This window comes from Gambusia affinis, linkage group LG04, assembly GCF_019740435.1.
Source record: "Gambusia affinis linkage group LG04, SWU_Gaff_1.0, whole genome shotgun sequence".
NCBI lineage: Eukaryota > Metazoa > Chordata > Actinopteri > Cyprinodontiformes > Poeciliidae > Gambusia > Gambusia affinis.
Genome location: NC_057871.1, coordinates 22,820,456 through 22,844,825, shown reverse-complemented (window position 1 = coordinate 22,844,825; position 24,370 = coordinate 22,820,456). Strand labels below are relative to the sequence as shown.

At 39.0% G+C, this 24,370-nt stretch overlaps 1 protein-coding gene across 1 annotated transcript; it reads left to right on the top strand.

Annotated features, from left to right (window-relative positions):
- Positions 1 to 344: 344 nt before the first annotated feature.
- On the top strand, positions 345 to 23,850 carry LOC122829724 (adhesion G protein-coupled receptor E1). The gene is made up of 17 exons (XM_044114494.1): positions 345 to 664; positions 10,578 to 10,652; positions 10,929 to 11,075; positions 11,154 to 11,291; positions 12,292 to 12,423; positions 12,956 to 12,999; positions 13,208 to 13,318; positions 14,975 to 15,128; positions 15,208 to 15,327; positions 15,401 to 15,594; positions 16,423 to 16,590; positions 17,293 to 17,487; positions 17,936 to 18,153; positions 18,361 to 18,519; positions 19,710 to 19,878; positions 20,093 to 20,194; positions 20,997 to 23,850. The coding sequence occupies exons 1-17, from the start codon at positions 634 to 636 to the stop codon at positions 21,036 to 21,038; spliced, it is 2,199 nt and encodes a 732-aa protein (XP_043970429.1). The 5' UTR covers positions 345 to 633; the 3' UTR covers positions 21,039 to 23,850.
- Positions 23,851 to 24,370: the final 520 nt, after the last annotated feature.

Genomic DNA, 24,370 nt, shown 5'->3' with positions numbered 1-24,370 from the left:
CCACTCTGATTCTTTTTATTTTTGGGGTTGGGGGGCTGTGAATAGCTCCTGAAATAGAGGCCACTGGAGCAGCAGAGGATATTGTGAAAGCATGTGTGTGTGTGGGTGTGTGTGTGTGCGTGTGTGTGTGTGTGTGTGTATGTGTGCAACGTGATACGACGAGTGTGAGAAACTTGTTCACAAGGAGAGGATTTGGAGTGAAAGACGAAGAGATCGAGAGAGAGTGTTGTTGAGGGACACAAGTCCGCAGAGATTAGAGAAAGAGAGGAAAAGAGAGGCAGAAAAAACTAGAGAGAGAGAGAGAGGGAGAGAGGGAGAAGGGGTGGGGAATCACAAAGAGAGAGAGAGCGATAGAGAGAGAGAGGAGTGTACTCAGACTGAAAGTCTGAATCAGTAAGAAAGAAAGCTGGTGACCGTTCACTGTTTCAGTGTCGTATTAGTCATTCCCTTCTTAAAGGAGTGGGTTTATGTTTCTTCAGTTCCTCTGTTTTTGGATTTCATGACCCTGGGATTACAAATCGACCCGAAAGCTTTTGTGAGAGGATCCAGTGTTTGTGTTTGAGTTGAAGCTCATCGATATCTTGTGTAGATCTGAAAGAAATCTCCTGTGTGGATCTATTTATTGCCTCTGACATGGGGCTTGGCAAGGCGCTGCTGATTTTGGGTGAGTCTTTCAATGAAGTTTGTGTGTCTGAATGTCCCCATCTGTGCGCATGGAGAAACCAAAACTAAAGACAGTTTACAAAATGATCTAATACTTCAGTCACGTACCTTTACTTTTTCTTTGCAAACCCTTCTTATAAAAACAGAATCACACAATTAGAAAGCAACTCTTTAAATTAAAATAAGAGTTTAAAGTGGATGAATGGGACTTCATGGAACTCGACAAGAACAACGCCTCACAGTTTTAATTGCGTCCAGCTCTTTTCAGCCAAGGTTTTGAGTTGTGAACTGTCACTAAGTTGTTGCCAAAATGACCTTCTGCAGTCAGATGTGCTTTTCAGGCAAAGCGGATCTTTAAGGCTTAGTAAGAGTTGTGGTTGTGGATGAGGTTCAAGCTGTGAAAATCGTGGCTGAACAAGCCACCGCTGCTGAACGTTTTGATCACTGGTGGAAAGATTTTTATCTTAGGTGATTCTCACATAGATAAGATGTAACCAAGGCTGTTTAGCTGGTTGTTTTTCCATGTTTATCTCTCTTTAGATAAAAAACCATACAGTGTGTGTTAGTTAGAAGAGCATGCCTTCAGAAGAACCTGATATTATATTATTTTAAAAGGATAGAGTTACAGTGTTTGTGCAGATTTGTTGGCCGAATCTTCAACTTTTTCTTAAAGTTGCTAAGTTACAATCTGGTGACTGTCGAAGTCTTTGCTCTCCAATGAAATCATCCCATTAAAAAAACACTTTGAGAAGATCTGCGCTTTGTGGCCCGGTGTATCCACCATACAAAAGGCGCACAGCGATCTTACAGCAATGTATTTGATCAGCATTGGCACTCAGATAGTCTGTGGTGCTTAAAACTAAATTACAAGTGGTACTAATTAGCCCAAAGTATAGCTGGAATATATGTTTTGTTGGAGCTTTTTATAACGTATGTACTTTAAAGACAGAAGTGTACTTTAATCATGTTCCATCTCAGGTTGAAAAGATTCTCTTTCATCTGTAAAGATGCAGTCATTTTTCCCATCACACACCTTTTACAGTCTCTGTTTCTGTTCAGTTACGGTTGGTGACTTCGCATTCTTCCAATTAACATTCGTAATTTTCTTGGCACTCAATAGTAAAATACACAGAATCTAGCTCTGAGCATTGAAATCGTCAGCAAACCTTTTGAAGGGACTTCCCTTTTTACAATTTTCTCAATCTCGTTAAAGATAATTTCTGACCATACCATGGCAACGTTGCTGCAGAAATCGAGACTGCAGCAACGTCTCATAGTGTCCAACTATGGTGAGCCGCTTTAAATTATGGTCTCAGATTTCTGCTCCTAGCTGAAGGAAGTGGCACCGGCTGTTGTTTTATTACATACCTTGGTCGTAATAAGTGGTTATTTAAGCTGCTGCTGCCTTTCTATCATCTTCAGCCAGTTTTCCTTTTCCTCTCCGACCTCGAACATCAACAAGGAAAGAAAAGGCAGAAAATCCCCAGAGATTATCAGTTTCTGAAGTTCTAAGATCAGCATGTCGGGAATAAACAACCGTAGCACATTTAGAGTCACTCAAATCCCTTTTCTTCTGCCTTTTAGATGCTCAGTTTGAGTTTCAGAGAGTTGCCTTTGAAATGTGTAGAGCAGGGGTCCGCAGCCTGCGGCTCCGGGGTCCGCTGGCTGTCTGGACTTTCCACACTGAATCTGAGTAACTTTGGCAAAAAGCAATAATATAGAATTTTTATTTTTATTTTTTTCATTATTTTGATGGAAAAATTTCACTAAATATGCCCAAAAGAATAAACTCAAAAGAACCAGTAATCATTTTTTATGTCTTTTTTTTGGGGGGGGTCATTAAGTTGGAAACTATGTGCTTTTTCAGAATCACAATCAGTTTTGAAGGTAAAGATCGTGAGACCAAACAGGAATTAACTTAATTTTTAACACTCACAGTTTAGAGACATTTGTCGCAAATACAAAAACTTTAGAGGATTTTTTTTTAAATACAAATATCAACATCCCATAGTAGAAACTTTACCCACCCACGTTATTGGGAAAAATGCAAAATTTAGAAATTAAAATGATGGCTTCTTATACACAACACATTTTTAAAATAGATATTCATAAAAAATTATAAGCAGTCATTGCTTTTCCCACAGATTATGTAACATTTGCTGCCCTAAACAAGCTTCATGTTGAAGCTGAAGACAAAATGGACAAAGGTCGCCCTAGATGACTCAATCATTTGATGCCCAGTTCACCCCTTCACCATTTTGTACACCTTTTCACCCAATGCAGCGGCGCTTCTTTCATTTCCACTCACATCTTTTATGAGTACGCCAACCAGTTCATACACATGTGAAATAATATGTTTATTTCTAATTTTAGGAATAAATTGCTATAAAAATGCTGAATCTCATGTAGAATTTAATCCAGTCTTAAAATATTTGATGAAAACTTTACATTACCATTCGTTACAATCCTGATCGTCGTTTGAAATCGCTCACCTGTGAAATATGACAGATTGTGAATCTGATTTACCACCAGCAGTTAAAAAGGACAGGCAGTGATAAATCCGCCTTCATATGTTCTTGTAATTGCTTTCATCTCGTAAAGTCACAATACGAGTCTTGTTTTCTTTGCTTTTACTGCTGGTGAAAACTGCACTCTGAGAAACAAATCACAAGCTAACGTTACTTAAGGCCGTCTTAAGTAACCGTGGAGTCAGCTATTTTCTGCAGAGGTTTAATTCAGACCATAAAGAGAACAGAAACTTTTTGAGCTGCTTGTCACTGAACTCTGTGTGAAATGTTCATTGCTGTTTTTGTCTGCCTGCTGACAGCATTGAAACTGTCAGGAGATTGAAATGACATCACTCTTCCATGTGACGATTTTTTTCATACGTTTGTACATGTGCTGTGTGAAAATATTTTGACTCTGCACAATTTAAAAACCACCGAGGAAGACCAGTTGGATAGTTGATCATTTTATCTCTTTATCCCGCTGAGATGGCTTATAGTTAACTTGTATTGCATAAATAAACTGAATTTAGAAGAAGTTTCCGTTTTACGTTTGTGTCTGATCTCGGCAATGGATTTGACTTCTTCAATACAAGCAACGTTATCCAAAGTTTTGAGAAATATATGAGTTTTTCTTTTGCCATGATTGATGTTTCTACTATCAGATAAATCTCAGACTCAGCCTGACAAAATGTTTTGAGAGAAACGCTGATTTCAGGCAGCTGTGTTTTCTGTTTTCCGGAGACTCGGTAGCCATAGCATGCTAGCTCATGTTCGTGAATCACCCGGCGTTATCTTAGTCCGCTTTCGTTCCAACAGAGATCTCCTCATCAAGATTGGTTTGTGCGTCTGTGCTGCACGGATCAGATCTCGATGACGTCTGCCGACACTTTTTCAGACACGCATAACACCCAGGAATGTAGGGCCAAATATATATTTGTTTTCAATTTCCACCGAGGCACCACATGATTTATTACGATAAATTAAGGCACAATCGGCCTCTTTTGAAATGTCTTCAGAAACGTCCCGCCTTCTTTTCAGCGCGGTCATCTCGGCAGCTTCATCTCAGCCTCGAAAAGATCGTTTTTTTTATCTTGGAATGGTTGTTAAGTGTCCGACTTGCCTCACTTCCCAGGTTAAATGAGACAAGCCCCCGCTTTGGAGTAACAGTGAACACAGGCGGAGGCTTTGTTAGAGCTCAACGCGGATCTAAAGTTACACGACACAATGTTGAAGATGCAAGGCAGAGGAGTCACATAGCCGTCTTTATGACCACCATTTGCAAAACTTCCACATTCACTATATAATGGAGTAAATGATTTTTATAGGACTTTGAATTCCGGATGAAAATTTTCCCTAAATGCTGAAGAACGCTGTAACGTTTTCACACACTACAATCAAAGTCAAGTTTGTGTCTCTCATTTCCGCAACAAGACAATTAAAAGTGCTTTACACCTGGAAACTATGAAAAAAAAACCCAAAACATTAATTTTGTCATATGCCATCTTCAAAATCGAATACATAAATGATGTTGGTTAATGTTCCAGATAGTAAGAATAAAAAGCAGCTTTAAACAAGTGGGATCACAGCTGTGATGTAAATGAACTCAGTGTTTCGGCTTGCTGCCACGTTAGGCCCTGTAATCCCGGAAATGTTCTTCAGGCGATGGAAGGCCGGCTTTGTAATTGCCTTTATGTGTCTTTGAATGTTCAGGTCAGGATTTGTACACATTAGACCAAAGAGATCATAAAACTCAAAGGGTTGAGGAGTATTCCCATGATAAAGGATGTCATGGAATCCACCTCACATGGTGTAAATGTCATTTGGTAAATATTAACACTTTTAATGCAAAGTTGCTCTAAAGATTGCACTGAAAGACTATTTAAAGCCCTAACTTTGCCTTAAAGTGTCATTATTTACAAAATAACACAACGTTGGCACTTTTAATGCAACTTTTAGAGCAACTTTGCATTGAAAGTGTCATTATTTACCGAATGACACTTCATGATAAAGGATGTCATGGGATCCACCTCCCATGGTGTTATGCAACATCATCAGAGCACCAAATGTCATCATGAACCAGCTGAATGATGATAGTAAGAAAAAAAAAAAAGACAAATCAGGTATCAAGGCTTTTAAATTCACTTAGACTTTGCTAGGTCAATTTCAGAACAGAGTTGTGCATAAATATGAAGAAACCAAAAGGACCTGGGTTTAGCATTGTTTGGACTTGTAGCAGGAAGCCATATTGAATACCAGTCAGCTAAGCGGAAAACTGCACGACTTTTCTCCGTGCGTTTTCCAGACCTGCTGAAGACGATAAAAAGGCACATTCTTTACTCCTCCTCTTCCTGAGCTGAAGAGTTTGAGAGATAATCCGCAAAATGTGAGCTGACAACATAATACGTAAAACACTTGTTGGGAAAAAAACACCCAACAGTGAACACATCCGAGGTAGGTCATAAATTATACACTACAAAAAGCAAGCCACAGTTGGACCAAATACCTTTACCTCTACTGCCTCTGCAGTATTTGTACACAAGCTTCAACGACAGATATTTAAATGCATAGTTAGTATTTGTAATTTTTTATTGAAGGCTGTGAAAAAGGTACAGCTGTAAGGCAAACTTGTATAAGTAAATAAGGTACTATAAACAGTGTATCACATGAAATAATAACTAATGGGTGATGTTTAATTTTTTTCTTTTTTCAGCCAAAAACCCCCAGAATCATACAATCCTACAGCTAAGATTCAAGATGCATTTGATTGTACCCAGGCGATACGTTATGGGAAATACTGGGAATAAAATCATAAAAACAAAAACCCCGAAAGACATTAAATTGGCATCCGAGCTCTGAACACATTCTGCCCTTGTTCCCATCTGCAGACCACTTCACCACATAATCAAGCCCAGACGCAATTTTTCTCACTCTGGCTCAGTGAAACGCTGTCTGGTCTGCCTCTGGCTGACATTACGGGATCCCAGCGCTGTCACACCGCAACAGAAGGCTCATTGTGGCCAAAAGGAGGGAAACGCAGCGAAAGGACCTTGGAATGCGAACCGGAGCTCCGTCTTTAAGCTGCTTAAAGACGGACTCCCGAGTCATGAAAATGTGACCGGCGTTAGTCCGTTTCGAGGGGCGGTTCGCTTTTTGGTGTGTCACTGCCGACGTTTGTCTAGAAATACGGAGGAGAAAAAAGTCAAGTTTTTTGTTTGTTTGTTTTGTTTGCTGCCTACGCATGCGAGTAAATGTGCATTAATTTCCAGGACTGGTTAATTATTAACATCAAGTGAAGATGGGGCGAGGTTGATAGTTATTGTGACAAAGTGGTTCAGTTTTCGTTCACCACTTGTCCCTTATTCTTATTTTTGATTCGTTTACTTTCTGTAACTGGTCATAATGCTTAAATTTAAACATTAGTTTGCAACTTTGCTTCATTGACTATCCCGGGTTTGTTTGTGTTAGCATTATGTTGCAGTTTCCATCTATTTATATGTTTAGTTTAAACTTTAAAGCTACTACTTCTGGATTATTGGTTGAACTTGTTTATTTTGTTTCAAAGTATATTCATGGTATTTGTGTTCCTTTTTACTTACCATTGTCCCTTGTAGATCTGCAGCAGGTCGGGAGTATGGGAGCGGCCGGCCCAGTGTTTCCTGATTAAATGTCTGAATGATGTCACTGATTACCTTGCTGGGTTCCACCAATTGGAGGGTTCTTTGTAGTATTGCTTTGTTTGTTTTATCTTTAAAGTCACTTTTGAGTTATCTTGTATTACAAGTTTTATTTTACAGATTATTTCATTATGTTGATGAGTTTGTAAATTAGATTAATAATATTATTCTTGTTTCTGTCTTTGTTTTTTCCTTTACTTGTTTAATTGTGGCTTGGCCCACTTATATGCAGGTGTGTTGCCAATTAGCAATGCCGTCCGTTCCCATTGCTGGCACGTTCGTCAAAAACTGTGTGGCGACCAATTTTCCAGTCTGCTCCACAGTCCCAGTCCAATACATTTAGTGTAACAAACTGGATGTGTCTTCTACAGCTTGAAATAATCTCGAGTCTAATCTTTATTGGAAGGAAATGAGTTGAAAGCAAGAATCATTGTGTTTGTGCATTTCTGTACACATGGCATGGTTTCCACTTCCTTGAGGACTGATAAGTCAGCTTGAGGTTTTTATGTGCTTCAAGGTCAAGTTGGTCTGTGGCTTTTTTTTTCTTCAGTTTCTCTTCTAGATTTTACTAAGTTCCTCCTGCTTTCTTTCTCTCTCTTTTTTTTGGCAGCGCTAATTAAGGGTGAGAGGGAAGCTTATTTTTAGCGAAACGTCTTCCTGTTTGCAGGTTTCAAAGGCAGACGAAAACAATGAATTTAATCGCTTTCTGAAAAAGTTTATATCTTGCAACAGCTCGTGTATGGTGCTCGGTGTTTCAGATCGCCAAGCAAATCAGAAAATGATAACCAGAGTAATTACAATGACATGTATATTTATGCTGCTTTCAAGAAATCAAAAAACTGCAACCAACAGCAGAGCTGTAAACACAAATTATCGAGTTTGTTGCAGCGGCTGGGAGGAAGGATCTGCAGTGACGCTTCTTTGTGCGACTGGGATGCCGCAGTCTGTCACTGAAGCAGCTGTCCTTCTCGGCCACAGCATGAAAAGCCTTATGTTCCAATCCTCTGTTTCAATTCAATGCAGTTTTACTTATTTAGTGCCAATTCACAACAAATGTCTTCTCACAAAATTGTTAATCAAGTCGTTGAAAATGTTGCAACATGAGGAAATTATTTTTCTTTGCTGCACATCTACAGAATGGCTATTGGATTTGACGTTAGCGTCTCTGCTGCCAAGTTTCTATCAAAACTCCTTATTGTTGTTGTGGATCAAACACCTACGACTGCAGCTTCTCAACAGTATCTTTGTTGTTTTTACTGCCATGTTTGCCTTTAGCACAGTTTTCTCCTCATCGCGTTACTTTTGATCAACAATGATTTTCAGCTTTGGACTTTCCTGTGGAGACCATTTTGAACCAGTCTCTCGTTCTTTCTCGTTGTCGAGCCTTTAACATTTTCAATAACTATGAGGGAAGCGAGGTCTGCAGAGCTGTAGATGTTCTTTCCTAACCTCCTGGGTGAGTCGTGGATCTGCTCTTTTCACAACGCCTGGGAGAGTTCATCACTGGTTCAATGTTTCCTCCATTTGCAGATTATTTCTCTCACTGTGACTTGTTGGAATCTGAAAGCATCAAAATGATTTCTTCACCCTCTCCAGACTGATTTTAAAAAAAACTTTTTTTGACACAATAAATTGCTTTTAGTCTACTTCATGTTACCAGACATGTTCTATAAAACTCATATATTGATTCTTCTATTCTTCTATTTCTTGTAATCAGGACTCCAATGACTTTTTACTCTACAAATAATCACCAGACATGGTCAGATATAACCCACAATTCCTGCTCTCCTGGTAAATTAGAGACCAAACTTCATCATTTACTCAAGTCTGTCATGGTATTGTGTGACAGACGGTTTCCACCAGCTTGCTCTGTTTGTGTTTGTCCCTCAGCATTTCTTTCTCATGCTCTCTCACCCCATTTCTTACTTTGTCATTGTAACAACTCCCGATGTTTCATCATTCCCTCTTTCCCAGCATGCATATAGTGAGAATTTATTATGCGAGACGTTTGGTGGGAAAATCTTCAGTTTCTGCTGGCTCTATTCAGCTTAAACCTTTGCTGTCAGAACCCGGCTTAAGATAAGAACCAGCGTCGCAGAAATCATGGATTTAATCAGTTTATCGGTTCTATCAGTTCACAGCTAGGCCATGCTGTTTGAGAGCACACTCTGTGCTTTTGTTTTGACCCGACGAGGATACAGTACGTTTTTGTTTCTTATCTTACAGCTTTGCTACAACAAAAGGTAGAAGGAGACTTCTAACATTTTCAAACTTTTATCAATTCTTAAATGGACCAACATTTATAACCACAAATCCTCCTTCTTTTTTATTTTTATTTTATTTTTTTCAACATTTACTCATTATTTTTTTTACATCTGCATTAACCCACCAGTAACCTGCATGTAATTCTGCTTAGTTTTTTGTTTTTTTTAACGCACATTCATAAAATGCATAATTTATTTGATTCAAAACTGCATGCACATAAAAACTATTTGTGTCAAGCTCCTTGACAATTATTCAGAGCAAAAACAACTTGCTCTAAAAGTCAGTCAATGTGTCACAAAATTCAGATTTAAATGTCTGCTGACTGCTATAATGCGGGTGAACATGTATCTGATTCATTCTTTTAAAATGAATGAGTAAGACGGATGTTTTAGTTTAAAAACTGGTAAGTTTTCTTTTAGCTCATATCCATCATTTGGAAGATAAGTAAACAAAAAAAACGTGCTAACCATAAAGAGCTCAGACAGTTCATGCAACTGCATCATCTGCCAGAGATGCATAACTGTCATTACGTCTCGTCTTTAATGAAACATCATAAAACATTTAGCTTCCCAACCTCCTGAGCAGACCTGTGCGATGTTGAAACATCTCCAGTCTCAGGTTTATGCATTTTTACAAGCATTTAGAAAGATTTACATTCAAGACTGTGGTAGGTCGCAGTAATGTGAGAATAACCTTTCCATAAATCCTCTGAAAACAACGCAGCCAGCCAAAGAAATCGACCTATGGAAGAAGAGGAAGACAGAGTTAATCTTTCTTTATGTTTCTGTCTTGAATTCTTCTCCTTTATGAAGTGTTTAAAAGGATAAGATAATCAGACCACAAACAGCTAAGAACTTCCTGATAAATAAGCTTTTACTAGTTTGCAAGAGTTTACAAGCTTACAAGCCTTCACATAAACTGCTGTGACATTTTGAGAGTGTGTTGTTTTTTTTTTAAATTGGAGTAGTTTCAGCACTGAAAATGTGTGCTTGCAGTTAGAAGGGGACAAAGATGTTTGCTTCATCAAACTGGTGACACCGAGAGAGGTATTGTCTGCAGGGAGGGTCTCTACTCTATTAGAGCTGAACTTTCTGAGTGAAAGAGAAAGAGAGTTTATTTCATCCTACAGGAGGTTTAAGTTTCAATCTAATTTTGTATGCAACACTTTTGCTTTCTAAAATATGTCACTTACTGGGTCAGCACAAAAAAACAAAAAAGTCCAGTGGCAGTTTTCCATTCAACTGTAGAGAAATTTATGGACATTTTTACTGTAAGAAAAGTGCCAGAACAGCAAAAACGTTTCAATGATTAATCAGCAATAAACGTGAACGGCCGTCAACAGAAGCTTTATTGCTTCCCAGCATTAAGTGCTTTATAAACGGCGTACCCTCAAAAGGTGCGAGGTAATAATAATAATAATAAATAAATCTCACATATAAAGTAATATTATGTCTCTTTGTCTCCACAGGGTTTGTGTGCGCGCTGCAGAAAGTCGTGTTTGGGTGCAGCAATGGCTTCCAAAGCAAAGACGGCAAATGCGAAGGTACAGTTCTCACAGACCACTTTCTTCTGTTTTCTGTGACACAATGAGTGAGGCAAGAGGACTCATTCAGAAATGGAGGTACGGTGGCAAAGTGTTGCTTTTGCGGAGTAAAAATGTTTTTTTTTTTTCTTTTTTTTTTTCAAAACTTACGTCACACTGGGGTCACTTACGGAACAGCGGCCTCATTCAGAGTTCTGATATAAGGAAGCAGAAATGTTTGCCTTGACATGCTTCCCGCTTGCTATACGTCTCAAACACAATCTCTCAAAATTGCAGATGTAAACGAGTGTGATGACCCTGACTTCTGTGGGGACCACGCAAAGTGCATTAACACCAATGGGAGCTATTACTGTGAATGTTCTGCTGGTTTCCACAATGCAAAAGGGAATCCCATCTTTATTATTGAGAAGGGACAGTGCACTGGTAAGTGTGGTATCGACTGTGCTGAAAATGGATCTGAGAAGTTGCTCTTAACCGCGTTTGCGTTTTCTCTTCCGTCAGACATTAACGAATGCCTGGACAATAATACAACCTGTGGTCCTCATGGCACCTGCAATAATGTCATTGGGAGCTATAGATGCGTCTGTAACGCCGGCTACGTTAGCGCAGACGCCAGCAACAACACTGCGGACTGCAGAGGTGAGTGTTATTTTCTCTTCCCTTTCAGTTCTGGTTGATAGGTGTTCTGACACAATCTGGAGAAAGAACAAAAGATGATGCAAGAGTTTTCCAGTTCTAGTGAAATGCGGAAAAACCGGAAAAGAAAAAAAAAAAAAGCTTCGCCCTTCCAGACTTTTCTTCTCTTCTCCTGTCGACTTTTCCCTTCCACCAACCAGAACTAAAAATACAGAGCAGTCATCCCCAACTGCAGGTCCGCCAGTTCCCTCCTTCCCTCCTGCTGTTATCAACTCATTATGAAATGATAACAGACATTCCAGTCCGTACATACACAAACACTTTACGCTTAAGAGGCGCTCAGACATCACGTCACTTGGTTTATTCAACAGAAACCCACTTGATGAGTAGTAGTAACGATAACATAAGCTGAGAAGATTTATGAAAATTAAGAGGCTCAGTCGTCTTTGCTAAACAGAACGAAAAACCTCTAAAAGCTATTAGCACACGAGAGCAGACCAAGTAAGGTTGCAATAACAAAACCCTGGAGGGCACTGGTGAATTTAATTGATGCTAGTTGTAGGAAGGAAGGAGGAATGTGTGTTTTTTTTAAAAACTAAGGATTTTGTTGTTGTTGTAAATAACGGCAACTAGACTTGGTTATCAATGAAATGCTCCCAGGCTGAGGAAAAGCCAACGTTTTAAAGTTAACCTGTTGTGGTAACTCTTGGGGAACGCTGTTGTTGCTGAGTAAGAAATAAAGAAATTGCATGCAGTAAATGAATGATTTTCGAGATTAAACAGAAAGAAGTAATTTAAAGAAAAAGTCGTTCTTCACAATTTTCCAGTAACAATCTGTGGATAAACATTTTAATTGCAAAGTATTTCACTAAGTGCTCTATTTAACAATCTTTTTAAATGTGCTGCCAGCAACATAACAACTGGCTCAATGTACTGTGGGTTCAGATTTGCCCTAAATTGCAAATCATTACTAAACGTCTCTCTCTTTCAATCTCTTCCACAGATATAGACGAATGCAGGGAGCACAAAGACATTTGTGGAGAGAAAGGCGTCTGTGAAAACCTTAACGGGAGTTATCGATGCAAATGTGACGCAGGACACACCAACTACGGCCAGGAAAAAACCAGATGCTCAAGTGAGTGCAAACGTTCAATCAGCGTTTTATTGCTTCTTATAAACCATATCTATGTAGCAAAGTGTATCAGGGTCACACTAAGAAATTACACAAGAATACAGTCATAATATTACAACTTTACTGCCGTGATTTTATGACTGTTCTCAAAATACTATGAGCTTATTCTAATATTTACTCAATATTATTCTGCTGTTGGTTTATTCTTGTAATTTTTTTTTGTTTGTGTGTTACATCTGTGACGCGATCTGCACATGTAACTATTTCTGAAGAAGTCACTAGATTCCCATCTTCAGATCTGTTCAGAACCGGTTCTTCACAGCTGAAAAAGGAAGCCACGTTGTGTTTCTTCCTGTTATCACTCGGCCACAGTTTTATTGTCGATACTTCTTGAAATGATCCTTAATCTACCTCCCGTAGTAGATAATCTTACCTCGGATCGTCTCATTTTTACTCGTCTGTTGTCAGGACAGGATTCAGATATTGGAAACGCTGCGAATGTCCTGTAAATGTTGAACTTTTTCTATTCTCGCAGAGCTCGAGTGTGACAGCTTCAGTGCCGACAGCGATCCGGGGAAGGTATGTCTGGATACATCATCAGCGTGGTTCTACCTCAGCCCTTATAATGTTGAGAATGACGTGAAAAAAAAAGAGCATACCGACTATTAAACCTCCCGTTTTGTGCACAAACACACGCTAATTTTCTCCGCTAACGAGCCGACCGAAATAAATTGCAGTCAACGAGAAGTCGAATGATCTTTTCATTCCTCTTGTCTGTGTCTCCTAGTCCTTTGAAGGGCTGGCGGACATGCTGTCCATGATGAGGAACAGCTGCTTGGCTCTGTCCGACCCAAGCTTTTCTGCTGGTGGAAAGGCTGATGGCGACGCGCTGCTCGAGGTCAGGAAAACACAAAACTCAAACTCCCATACGTTCTGAAAACCGCATGCAAATGATCTGTTGACACGACTCCGCTGCCGGGTTTCTGATTCAGTGTTTGTTTCTTTTGGTGCTAGTAGAAGCTCATTAAACAGAAAATTCCTAAACGCCAGCGCGGTGGGGGAAATAATCGTCAAGATGAAATGAGCCTCAGAAGACTCACAAATGGAAACCAAGCGTTCAATCAAAGCGGATTAACTGCATGAGTTTGAGAAACAAGTCGGCTTGGGCTTTACATAATTCATCAACTGTGGAGAGTGGCTTTTTGTAAATGTGATTTTATATGTTTTTGCAGACGTGCAGGCAAGTGCATGTGCATTTATGCATTAATGCTTCGTTTCAAGAGCAACGTTTAACATTCTCGTATTAATTTTAAAACAGCAACAACAAAAACTGTTGTTTATGGTTAAAATTTACCTCCTTGAGAGACGAAGCCATGTTAAGATTGGGGATGGTCATTTTTCTATTCTAACCATGTCCAAAGGTGACCCACAGGGTCCTGTGTTTGGACTGGTTACATGTATTTATGCTTTTTAAAACAATTAGCTTCAAGGAAATCTGTCATCTCCAGCCATTCTCCACTCTTACTGAAGTTGTCATTTAAGGTTTTTGATGAAAAAGAGCAGATGTCTAGAGTTCAAAAACTACAAATAATTTACAATATGTTAGCAAAGCACATTTTTAGATGTCTATGAAACACTTTGCATTTCCACAGGATTCTATTCTTTGGAAAATTATATATAATTGTAGCTTTGTCTGTATTTGATGGGTTTTTTGTTTCTTCTTCATTCAAATAAGTTACTTGCAACACGTGGAGTGTCTTAACATCTTATTTAGCTAAAAAAAAAAGGGTTGTTGAGGAACTTTTTTTCCAAGACGTTCCTCAAGTAAATGTAACTTCCCACATTTGTATTTATGGAGAGGAAGGAGGAGCCAGAAAATATCTGAGGAACACTTTATCTGACGGGGTGTGCATCAGACTGACATGACACTGTCGTAAACATGACACAACATAAGTTGTCATTCTGTAAATAATGACACTTTTAATGTAGAGTTGCTCTAAAGGTTGCACTGGAAGTCTATTTAAAGTCCCAACTTTGCATTAAAGTGTCATTATTTACAAAATAGCACAACGTTGGCGCTTTTAATGCAACTGTGCATTGAAAGTGTCATTATTTACTGAAACAGTCATAGACTTTCATAAACACTCCTTCATGTTCATGACAGGTGTTATGTCATGTTTATGGCAGCGTCATGTCAGTCTTATGGACAGCCTGTTAAATAAAGTTTTACCAATATGTGTGCCTATATGACCCAGCTGGCTTGCAATGCCCCTTTTTATATACCATTCCGTCCTTATGCTGATGACACAGTTCTCTATTTGTGTTGATTTGTTTTTAATTCTGCCATTGCAGTTACGTACTCTAATGTATTTCATTGCATCAGTCTTGAAAATCAGAATTCTTCCTTTATGTATATTCCAATAATAAATAAGTAAAATCAAACCCTCACCTAGTTATTTTTATGTGACTCAACATGTAAAAAGGAAATAGAACTTGCAATGCCCCTGGAAATAGAACAGTTTTAAAAAATGTCTCTGTCCTTCGTCTCTGTTAGAAACTTCTGACGGCGACTGACACCATCCTGTCCCCTGCACACGTGGACAACAGTGAAGGTGTGAGTGGGCTGCTCAGTGCTGTGGAGAAGTCGATTTTACTGATTGGTCCTCAGCTCAAAGCCAACGACACCAAAATGGAGACCAAAGAAACGGGTATGTTTCAACCCATGAGCTCATGGTTTATAGTCATCATAATAGTGACAATAACATTGCGTCATATTTGTCAAAACAGAGGCAAACATTATAGTTCGAAGAGGAGCTACCCGCCCAACCGGACAAATCCATCTGACCAGTGAACATGCTGATCTGAACACTGACTGGACAACAGCAGCTGGCAAAGGCCCATATCCTGGTGAACGTTTGACTCTGATAAACCGGTCAGCTCACCTTCAAAAACATAAACTAACCCTGAGTGTCCCAAACAGGTTTTGCTCTGGCCGCCTTGCTGAGCTACAAGAACCTGGAGGGGTCAGTAAACAGATCTTTCGAGGACCTGAAAGAAAAGGAAAAAGACGCCGTTTCCTTCCAGATCTTCTCCAAAGTCGTCTCTGTCGTGGTTTCCAACCCATCGACTCAGAACCTGCACAGACCTGTCAACATTACTTTCAGACTTCTAAAGGTAGGTCCAACCTGTTCGACGTCACACTTGTTTTTTTCTTTGGTCCACTTTAATAGAACTCCGATTTGTTTGTCTGGAAAGTTTGGTTCATTTTGGGGAAGTGTGAATGCGTAATCAAACTCCGATGCGAACTAAAAAAGCGAACTCTGGTTCACCTAAAAACCCTTCAGTTCACTTCACTTCAACTCTTGGTTCAATTGAAGTGAACTCTGGTGCTGTTCCCTATCATATGTGGATGCAAGCAGACCGGAGACTGCTAAAAAAGCAGGAAGTGGACAATAGCACAGGGCATGCTGGGTAAATACAACCAAAACAAACACAGTAGTCTAGCTCTAGAGGGAGAAATGTCACATGGTCCAAAGACAAAAGAGAAACCCTTCAACCACTAAAATCTCATGCCAGTTTATTTTTGTTTACATTTTGTGAAGAAGGAAGTTCCACTTTTTCAGAGGTTTTTGTGTTGTTTACATCAGTTTGTTTGTTGCAGCGCCACCATAGGCAAGGGGGGGAACAGCTCTTTCACAGGGTTTGGATCGTTTGACACAGGGCAGTGTGAAAGTGAACTGCACCATCTGAAAATGTAACAGATTTCGCAACTTTGGTCCCCAATTGAACCACGTGTACCAGACTATAAGGTGTGAAAACACCCAAAGAGATCCTCATTCCTGGTGGCTCTAATTCCAGCTTTTAACATAATGAGAGTCTGCAAGAAAACACCATATGTGAAGTCATTACCAGGCAACTTTCAGAGCTTTTTCTGAAGTCCAATGAAGGTATAACTATACCACGCCCTCTGTATTTAACTGTTGATTTTGGTTTGCACATTAGGACATAAAACAGACCCCAGAGGTGAGCTACATCTGCGTGTACTGGGATGAGAGAGGAGTCTGGTCCCCAGATGGCTGCTCCCAGGGGCTGTCCAACGACACACACACTGTGTGTTCGTGTGAACATCTGAGCAGCTTTGCTGTGCTGATGGCCCTTTATCCCATGGAGGTAAGTCACAGATAATACTTACCCGGACAAAGCACATCTCTTTTTTTTTTCTTCCAGATGTGGGAGCTATGCAGAGGCAACAATGTTTTTGGGTGTACCTAATATTTATATTAGGTTCAATATAAACATGTATGAACTTGGTGTAATCTTTATTTGGCAAGCAAATTGGTGGGACGGTTTAGTCATGTTTGGCGGAGGAATTTGAGCCACATGTTACATGTTGAGATTAAGTTTTTATTGAAGAAATAGAGCTACCGATGTCAGGAATGGGCTCAAAGAGAGTTTTTTTAATTCCGGGAAAGGTCATGATTGATTTTAGAACCACATCCGGGTCAAACTAACCAGCAGAATCTAGAGGAACTCAGGGAAGCGACCGATTAGAAATGAACACAAAGGGAACCAACAGGACATAAAATGATAAAAAAAACAAAACTCCCAGAGATCTACACCGAAACACGAATCTGAACCAAAATGGTAAACTGGCAAATGGACCGATGATAAATAATGCCTTTCCAGACATACTCACCACTCAAAGTGTTTATGGTTTCAACTTTATGGGGTCTCAAGCAGTTTTACAAGACAGGACCCATTAAGATCCTGTCTTGTAAAAATGCTCAAACAACCAGCTTCATGCAATACGAGTCATGTGTTCATCATTTCTGAGGGGAGCGTCATTGTAAGCTGACGTGTGTTCTCTTGCAGACCAGCTTTCAGCTCCAACTGTTGACCCAGATCGGCCTGATCATCTCCCTCGTTTGCCTGGTGCTGAGCATCCTGACGTTCAAGTTCTGCCGGTCCATTCAGGGGACGCGCACCACCATCCACCTGCACCTCTGCGTCTGCCTCTTTATGGCGGACCTCGTCTTCTTGGTCGGGATTTCTCGAACTAGACCAGAGGTAAGGATTAGTAGACAAAACGATACTACTTAAAGGGGGCTGTTATGTTAAATACATTTTTTGGCATTTTATATCATGTTGCAATGATATCCCCTCATCCAAAACATACTTGGAGAGTTGCTGCATGTTCGAGAAATATGTGAGTCTCCCATGGCAACCATTCAGGAAACGGATGTAAACGGCACATTGAGAATGATGTGCTGAAGGCAGAAGAGCAGAAGCTTCTTAAAGAGACAGAGACCCAATTTCAAGGCTTCAAATTGCAAAGTCAAATTTCTTTTAAGTCATGTTTGATATAGGTAGCATTTGTATGTGATGTGATTGTGCTATAAAATGTCACTAAAGTACATAATACGTCCTCGCTTTGTTTCCCCTTACAGAGACACAAACAGCAAGACATTTAGCTTGATTCTTATTCTTTCTTTTTCGTGTTATTTTTGCCTTCCAGGGCGGCTGCAAGTTTGTCGCCGCAATGCTCCATTTCTTCTTCTTGGGTGTAATGAGCTGGATGCTGTTAGAAGGGGTGCAGCTCTACAGAATGGTGGTCCTGGTGTTCAACGCCACCATCCGGCCCCTCTACTTGTACGTCACCGGTTACGGGGTCCCTCTGGGGATTGTTATCATGTCCGCCATCATCAGACCAGGGGGCTACGGCACTAAAGACCAGTGAGTAAACATCCGCGCTTTTTAAAACGGGTCATTGCTTTTAAAAGAAGTCGTTGCTTTAAAGTGAGACCAGGAAAGCCATGTCTTGCTTGGATTTGCTCACACGATTTGCGTCAGAGGAATTCAAACACTTTCTGTAATCAGCTTCTGTGACGTGAGCTTTTTTTCCCCCCTTTTTCTTCTTCTTCTTTCATCTCACTACTGAAGCTGCTGGCTGTCCTTGGAGCACGGCCTGATCTGGAGCTTCTTTGGCCCTGTGTGCTTCATCATCGCCCTGAACGTCTTTTTCTTCATCGTCACTGTGTGGAAGCTCGCCCAGAAGTTCGCCACCCTCAACCCAGACCTCTCCAAGCTGCACAAAATAAAGTTAGTCTCTGCAGACATTCATACATGAGCGCCTTTATGATGAATGGAAAATGATTTGGAAAATGATTTGAGTCAGAAAAAAGGAAGATGCTTTCCTACTTCTATCCCGTTTTCCTACATTGATAAGCTTTGTTTTTTTGTTTTTTTTGTTTTACTCCTTTTCGACCGCACATTCTCAGAAACAGTGTTCAACTGTAAAATTTATTGGAGTCTGAAAATCTCCTTGCTTGGATGCAGAAGCTCGTAGATCAAGGGTTAGTCTGAGAAATTAATAAGAAATCACCTTCTTGCACAAAAAGCAGCTGCTTGACGAAGCGGCCGTGAAGCGTGAGATTGGGGGTAAAAAGGGGGTCGGCGGGTAAATGAACAGATGGTTGAGTTGGTGAATGTAGCGAGAAGCAGCTTTTCAATTTGACGAAGCTGAAATTAAAGAACGGCCTGTAAAAATGGCTACGTTATAATTTGTAATTTATAATTACGACGCTTCCTTAATCATCTTTAATTATAACTTCTGTTTTTAAGTTGTTTTGTGTTTTTCTATTACATTTCACAACCCAACTTAAAGTACACCATGATAATGAAGGAAATAGGAAGTTTTTCAAATAGTGTTGCGTCTCCCTTTTACATCTTAACCCTAAAATAAGAAAAACAATGGAACTAATTTCCTTCTAAAATCAACTAATGAGCCAATAGACTCAGTCTATGTGTAATCTGACTGAACACAGCTTCAAGGGGTATTGACTTTTCAAATCACAGGAAATTACAAACTGAAGCTATTAAGCAACAAATATATTCACCAGATCCTTAAATCCAGGTTTATCTCGTGACTTTCTTTTTTTTTTTTTATTCCTGTTTGGTTTAGGCTGCAGTTGATCTTGAACTGAGACAAAGGTTCACCTTCCAGCACGACAATGACCCATAACATAAATCTAACAGAGTGAGGTCAAGACTTAAAAAGATAACTCTGTTCAAGGACACTGTCCATGCAGCCTGGTTGAGCCTAATCAGACCAAAAACACCTGGAAATGCAGCTAAAGGTGGTTTCTACTAATTAAAAAAAAAAAATGTTTTTTTTCACTTCACAACACTTTGCATGCGAGAACCGTAGAGGTTATGCGAAGTTTTCACTAAAGACACGCTAAACGTCTTGGTAGTGGCATTTTTGTCTGATTTGTCGTTTCGTCCCGCAGAGCTTTCACAGTCACCGCCATCGCCCAGATGTGCATACTGGGACTGATGTGGGCGTTTGGAGCCTTCTTGTTCAGCGAGGGCACGACGGCGGTCGCATACGTCTTCACCATCCTCAACAGCCTGCAGGGTGCCCTGGTCTTCGTCATGCACTGCGTGCTGTCTAAACAGGTAGGAAGGATCTGGAAGATGTCTGTGGGAGCGAATAGTGTCGGGAGGAAAAGGATAAGTTCAACATCAAAACAGAAAAACCACCAACCAGACCGGCTATTTTTAAAAAAAGAGAAGAAATGTTTTAGGAAGCTCTTCAAAAATTCTGTAAATATGGGATTGAACGACGCACAGCGATTTGAATATTTCCCCGTGGCTCTGCTGCCCCCTGCAGGTGAGAGATGAGTACGTCCAGCTCCTTTCCTGCGTCTGCACGCCGCAAAAGAAGAGGTACTCCGACTTCAGCAGCACCAATCCGTCCAGCAGTCAATCTCAAGTACGTGCCGTTTCCTGCCTCACATGTATTTAATAAGCTATTCACCTGTTTCTGTTTAAGGTATTTTAAAACAAAAGCTACGTTTTTGCATAGGTATAATTTATAATCAACAACTAAAACCAGACAGCCATTAAAGATCCAATTAGTAGTCAAAAAATATTTATTGTTCCAAATGTTTTGTCCAAGTTCAGACAACAAACCTCAGCAAAAAAGAAAGATAATTTAACCTATCGTTGATGTTTGTTTTTAGCATCGCATCATTTTACATTTTTCAAAGAAACAATCAGACTTTAGGAGAATCTTCCATTTCATTGGCCGGTGTAAGACACTCGTGCATGGAAATCTTGAGTACCATGGTTACATAATATTTACTCCGCCTTTAAAAACCAAAATGAGTAACACGATTTAATTAGTTTTATGCCAAACGTAACATAATAACATAACATGTTATTATGTTATGTTATTAACATAACATAATAACATGTTATTATGTTATGTTATTATCACAGTTTCAGTAACATGTTGAAATGCTCTGTCTTTTTTTCCTTCTGCCAAAGTTTTTGCCTTTGAAACTTGCATTTGGAAAGACTCTCGTCTTGAATGTTTTGAAAAAAATTCAACATCAGTTAGTGAGTAACACTGTGGCCAAGCGTCGACGATTATGACTTCGGTAACCCTTATTATTATTATTTGGATCTCTCTGCCTTGCAGTACATTATGTCCACTGGGTTGTAATAGCTGATTTTAAAATCTGGTGAGCGTTGTTCAATCTCTCCTCATGATGTGACTTGTTTCCCTGTAGGGTTCCCGGAGTGGACAGATCACAGGAGAATCCCAAATATGAAGAGCTTCATCATCCATACCCCGCCTCATGGGCAGAAAATCACGCCTTCAGACTGTTAGGGCAAAGACTGTCAAGGTTCAAATCACCTAGAAAAACAAACGTGTCCTTCTGTTGCCTACATTTCAGTGATTTTTAAGTTATTATTCTTTCGAACTGCCGTTGTTGACCCGTAGAAGAGCAGCAAGAGTGATCTCTTATTTAAACTAAACTAAACAGAAACGCTACAAAACCGGAAAAAAACAACAAAAAAAAACAATACATTGAGTGAAGCCATCAATCAATGTGGATCAGGATTTGGACTTTTGCCGTTGTACGTTTTTGAGACTTGAGTCAAGGGTGATCAGACTGTGAATTGTGAAAACTAAAACCCTCCATCTCATCTCCTCAATTCTGTATTCAGTTTCACCATGAAAATGAAAAACTATTTTAGAGCCAAAATGGTCTCAAACGTTGCAAAAGGATGAATTTTTAATGTACTTAAACAACTTCTTGTGACTAAACGGCGCCCCCTGCTGACCACTAAAGCAAACCCAATGTTTCAGGAAATTTTTATCCGTCTTTTTGACAGTTCTGTTTAAATACTCTGTAAGGTCCATAAAAAATACCATTGGGGGGAAAAAAAGCAGAAAATCTTATCTAACTATGCACACCGACTTCAATTTTAAAAAGAAGAACAAGACACCAAAATATAATGTAGAAAGAAAAAGGGTTTGATAGTTTCTGATGTTTTTACTGCCATTCACAACAGAACAAATTGTATGTGATGTGATTTATACTGTAAAATGATCCAGGTTATTTTATTTTATTTTTTAAAGTGAGCCTTAAAAATGTTTCTTCAGGAGTTGTTTGAGTTACATCGATGCTGCGTTAGTAAACAGAAGTGGCTCGTCAGTTCAACCGGAACATATCACAGTTATAATATAAGCTGTACTGCCTCCAAGGCAACTTAAAACTGAGTTTTATGGATTTAGACATATTTATTTCAGAACGCAGACAACAGAAGTTAATACACACACGTGAGCAGATAGTTTGCACTGTATTTGATGTAAATGTTACCTGTATAAATAGTAGTTTTTGTTGTTTGTTTTGTGCGTACCGTAGGGAAAAAGGTACTGAATACATCAAAAAGTATACTTCTAATGCGGTGATGGGGGTCATGAAATTCACACCAGATGTTGGTAACAATCCAAGTTATCCCCAAATGATTACCGTCACCTTGGATTAAAATACAAGAACTGTTCCAGAACAGAGTGAAAAACTAAATATAAACTAAATATATAGCACTGTTTTCTTAAACATAACAGCGCACAGATAATCCACAATTTAAGAAAAGAAGAAATTCATTTGTATTAAATAAAATTAGACTGTCTGTATGCTTCCGTTTATGTTTTTGGACATTTTCAAATATTTACACATTTTTTCATGGACCTCTGAAATTTCTAAACTTTGTCCACTTTCAGCTCATCGACTGTTGCTCAGTCAATTAGGACTGAACCTGTCGATATCCACCACCACCACTAGGGGGCAGGAATTCTTTCAAAACACCGAGATTTCTTCAAGTTCCTTTAGTATCCAAGCCTTTTTTTTTTTTTTTTTTTTTTTTTTTTTTTTTTTGCGGTGTATTAATTTTAATGCATTTCATCCTTATTCTATGTCTCATTATACATGTTACACGTACTTTCTGACACATTGGTTACAATGTTGTTGTATTTGGGCTAAGTTTGGCTACTACCAACGTCCGGTGTGAACGTCGTGGCAAATAGCCAATTCAAAATTCATCTTCACACGGAGAAATGCTGAAGTATTTGATACTTATTTACCCGGCTGTACTTCTGTGGTATTTGTCTTCATGTACTGTAATGAAATATTATGCTTATAATGGGACAGAAACTCACGCACAGCCTCTGATTTCAAACAAAACGAGCGATATGTGTTGCTTTCATCACTCATGACTAATGTCAAATCCTCCATCTTGGCTTATGGCTGAGCTTTCCTGCTCTTTTATTGTTATTATTATTCTTATTATTGCAATTGCCAACCATGTAAACACATCCGGGACAGGATAAGAGCTTCAGTAACCAACAAAAACGCGGCCCGCCCTGCTGATAAGGTTGCAGCAACTTCCCCCCATCATGCAGTGTTTGTTGAGTAAATGTCCATTTAATTACCGTGTTCTTATTTTAGAGCTTGTGTGTGTCCAGGAAATGCTCGTTACTGTAAGACTGAGGCTTTATCGCTGAAATGAGAGCTTAGACAAGATTTGTACAGACCTGAGTTTGTTTTCTATCACTGCACTTTTCTGTTGTAAAAAGAAATATCCAGTACAGCTATAGGGTTTCATTTTGTTATGTAATAATAGAAGCAGTCGCACTAGCAGAACCTTCATAGTTTTATGTATAGATATGCATTTTAATTTTCCATCATTCACATCTGTTGAATTAGACATGGAAAATCTTGTTTTTTATAATAAATTAGAGGCTTTCAGAGCTGCATTTTGTTTTATCTTCCTATTGATGTTCAGATTTCAATGTTAACCTTTAGTTTTACCAGCTGTTCTTTGGTTTGTAATTGTCGTGGTTTTTATTATTATTTTGTACCAGTTTTATTCCTGCAAAGCAAAAAGTTGTGTTTATGCTAAAAAATAAAAGCAATGTGCAGCTTTTTTAAATGAATGTAAGATTCCTTATTGTTAGTATATAGCAGAGCTACATTTATAAATAAGCTTATTTTTTTACTTTGGTTCACTTTACACGATTTGGTACTTTTTCTTCAATGGATATTGTCCACAATTCTGAATAAAGCCTTTTCTTCATGTGAGAAATCTGATTTGTTTGTCTTCTCATTATCAAAACTGTCTTTACAGACTAATTCAATGAATTTGAGTCTTATTGAAAAGTTCATTCACTTAATAAAGTGAAACATTCAATCGATTGATTGCACACAGATTGGTGTTTTAGGACTTTTATTTCTATTAATTATAATGATTTTTTTTTCTGCTTACACCTAGTAAAAAGACATCAGTGAAGGTTAGAATATCATATTATTCCAATAAAACGGCTTTCCAACAAAGAAATGTGGACTCAGTGAAAAGTATGTTTAATACCTGCTTAAAGGTTGTTATTTTTTAAAGATCCTTTTAATCTGTTAAGTCTCATCGGAGACAGAATTATTTCTTAGCTTAATTGCTACTGAACACTCTGAAATGTCTTCTTCTTTTTAACATCTTTACTTCCAGGAATGACTGTTTTTGCTGCATTAGCAATACTTTTACTAATTTCTAAATTTAATTCATTTATTGGTTTATTTATATCTATATTTACCATTTTAACTCC

Bases quoted from the DNA above. Each gene is read 5' to 3' on its own strand.
- LOC122829724 (XM_044114494.1), top strand. From the start codon at position 634: ATGGGGCTTGGCAAGGCGCTGCTGATTTTGG. The intron at 10,653-10,928 runs GTACAGTTCTCA...TCAAAATTGCAG, and splicing joins CAAAGACGGCAAATGCGAAG to ATGTAAACGAGTGTGATGAC. The intron at 18,154-18,360 runs GTGAGTAAACAT...TCACTACTGAAG, and splicing joins GGCTACGGCACTAAAGACCA to CTGCTGGCTGTCCTTGGAGC.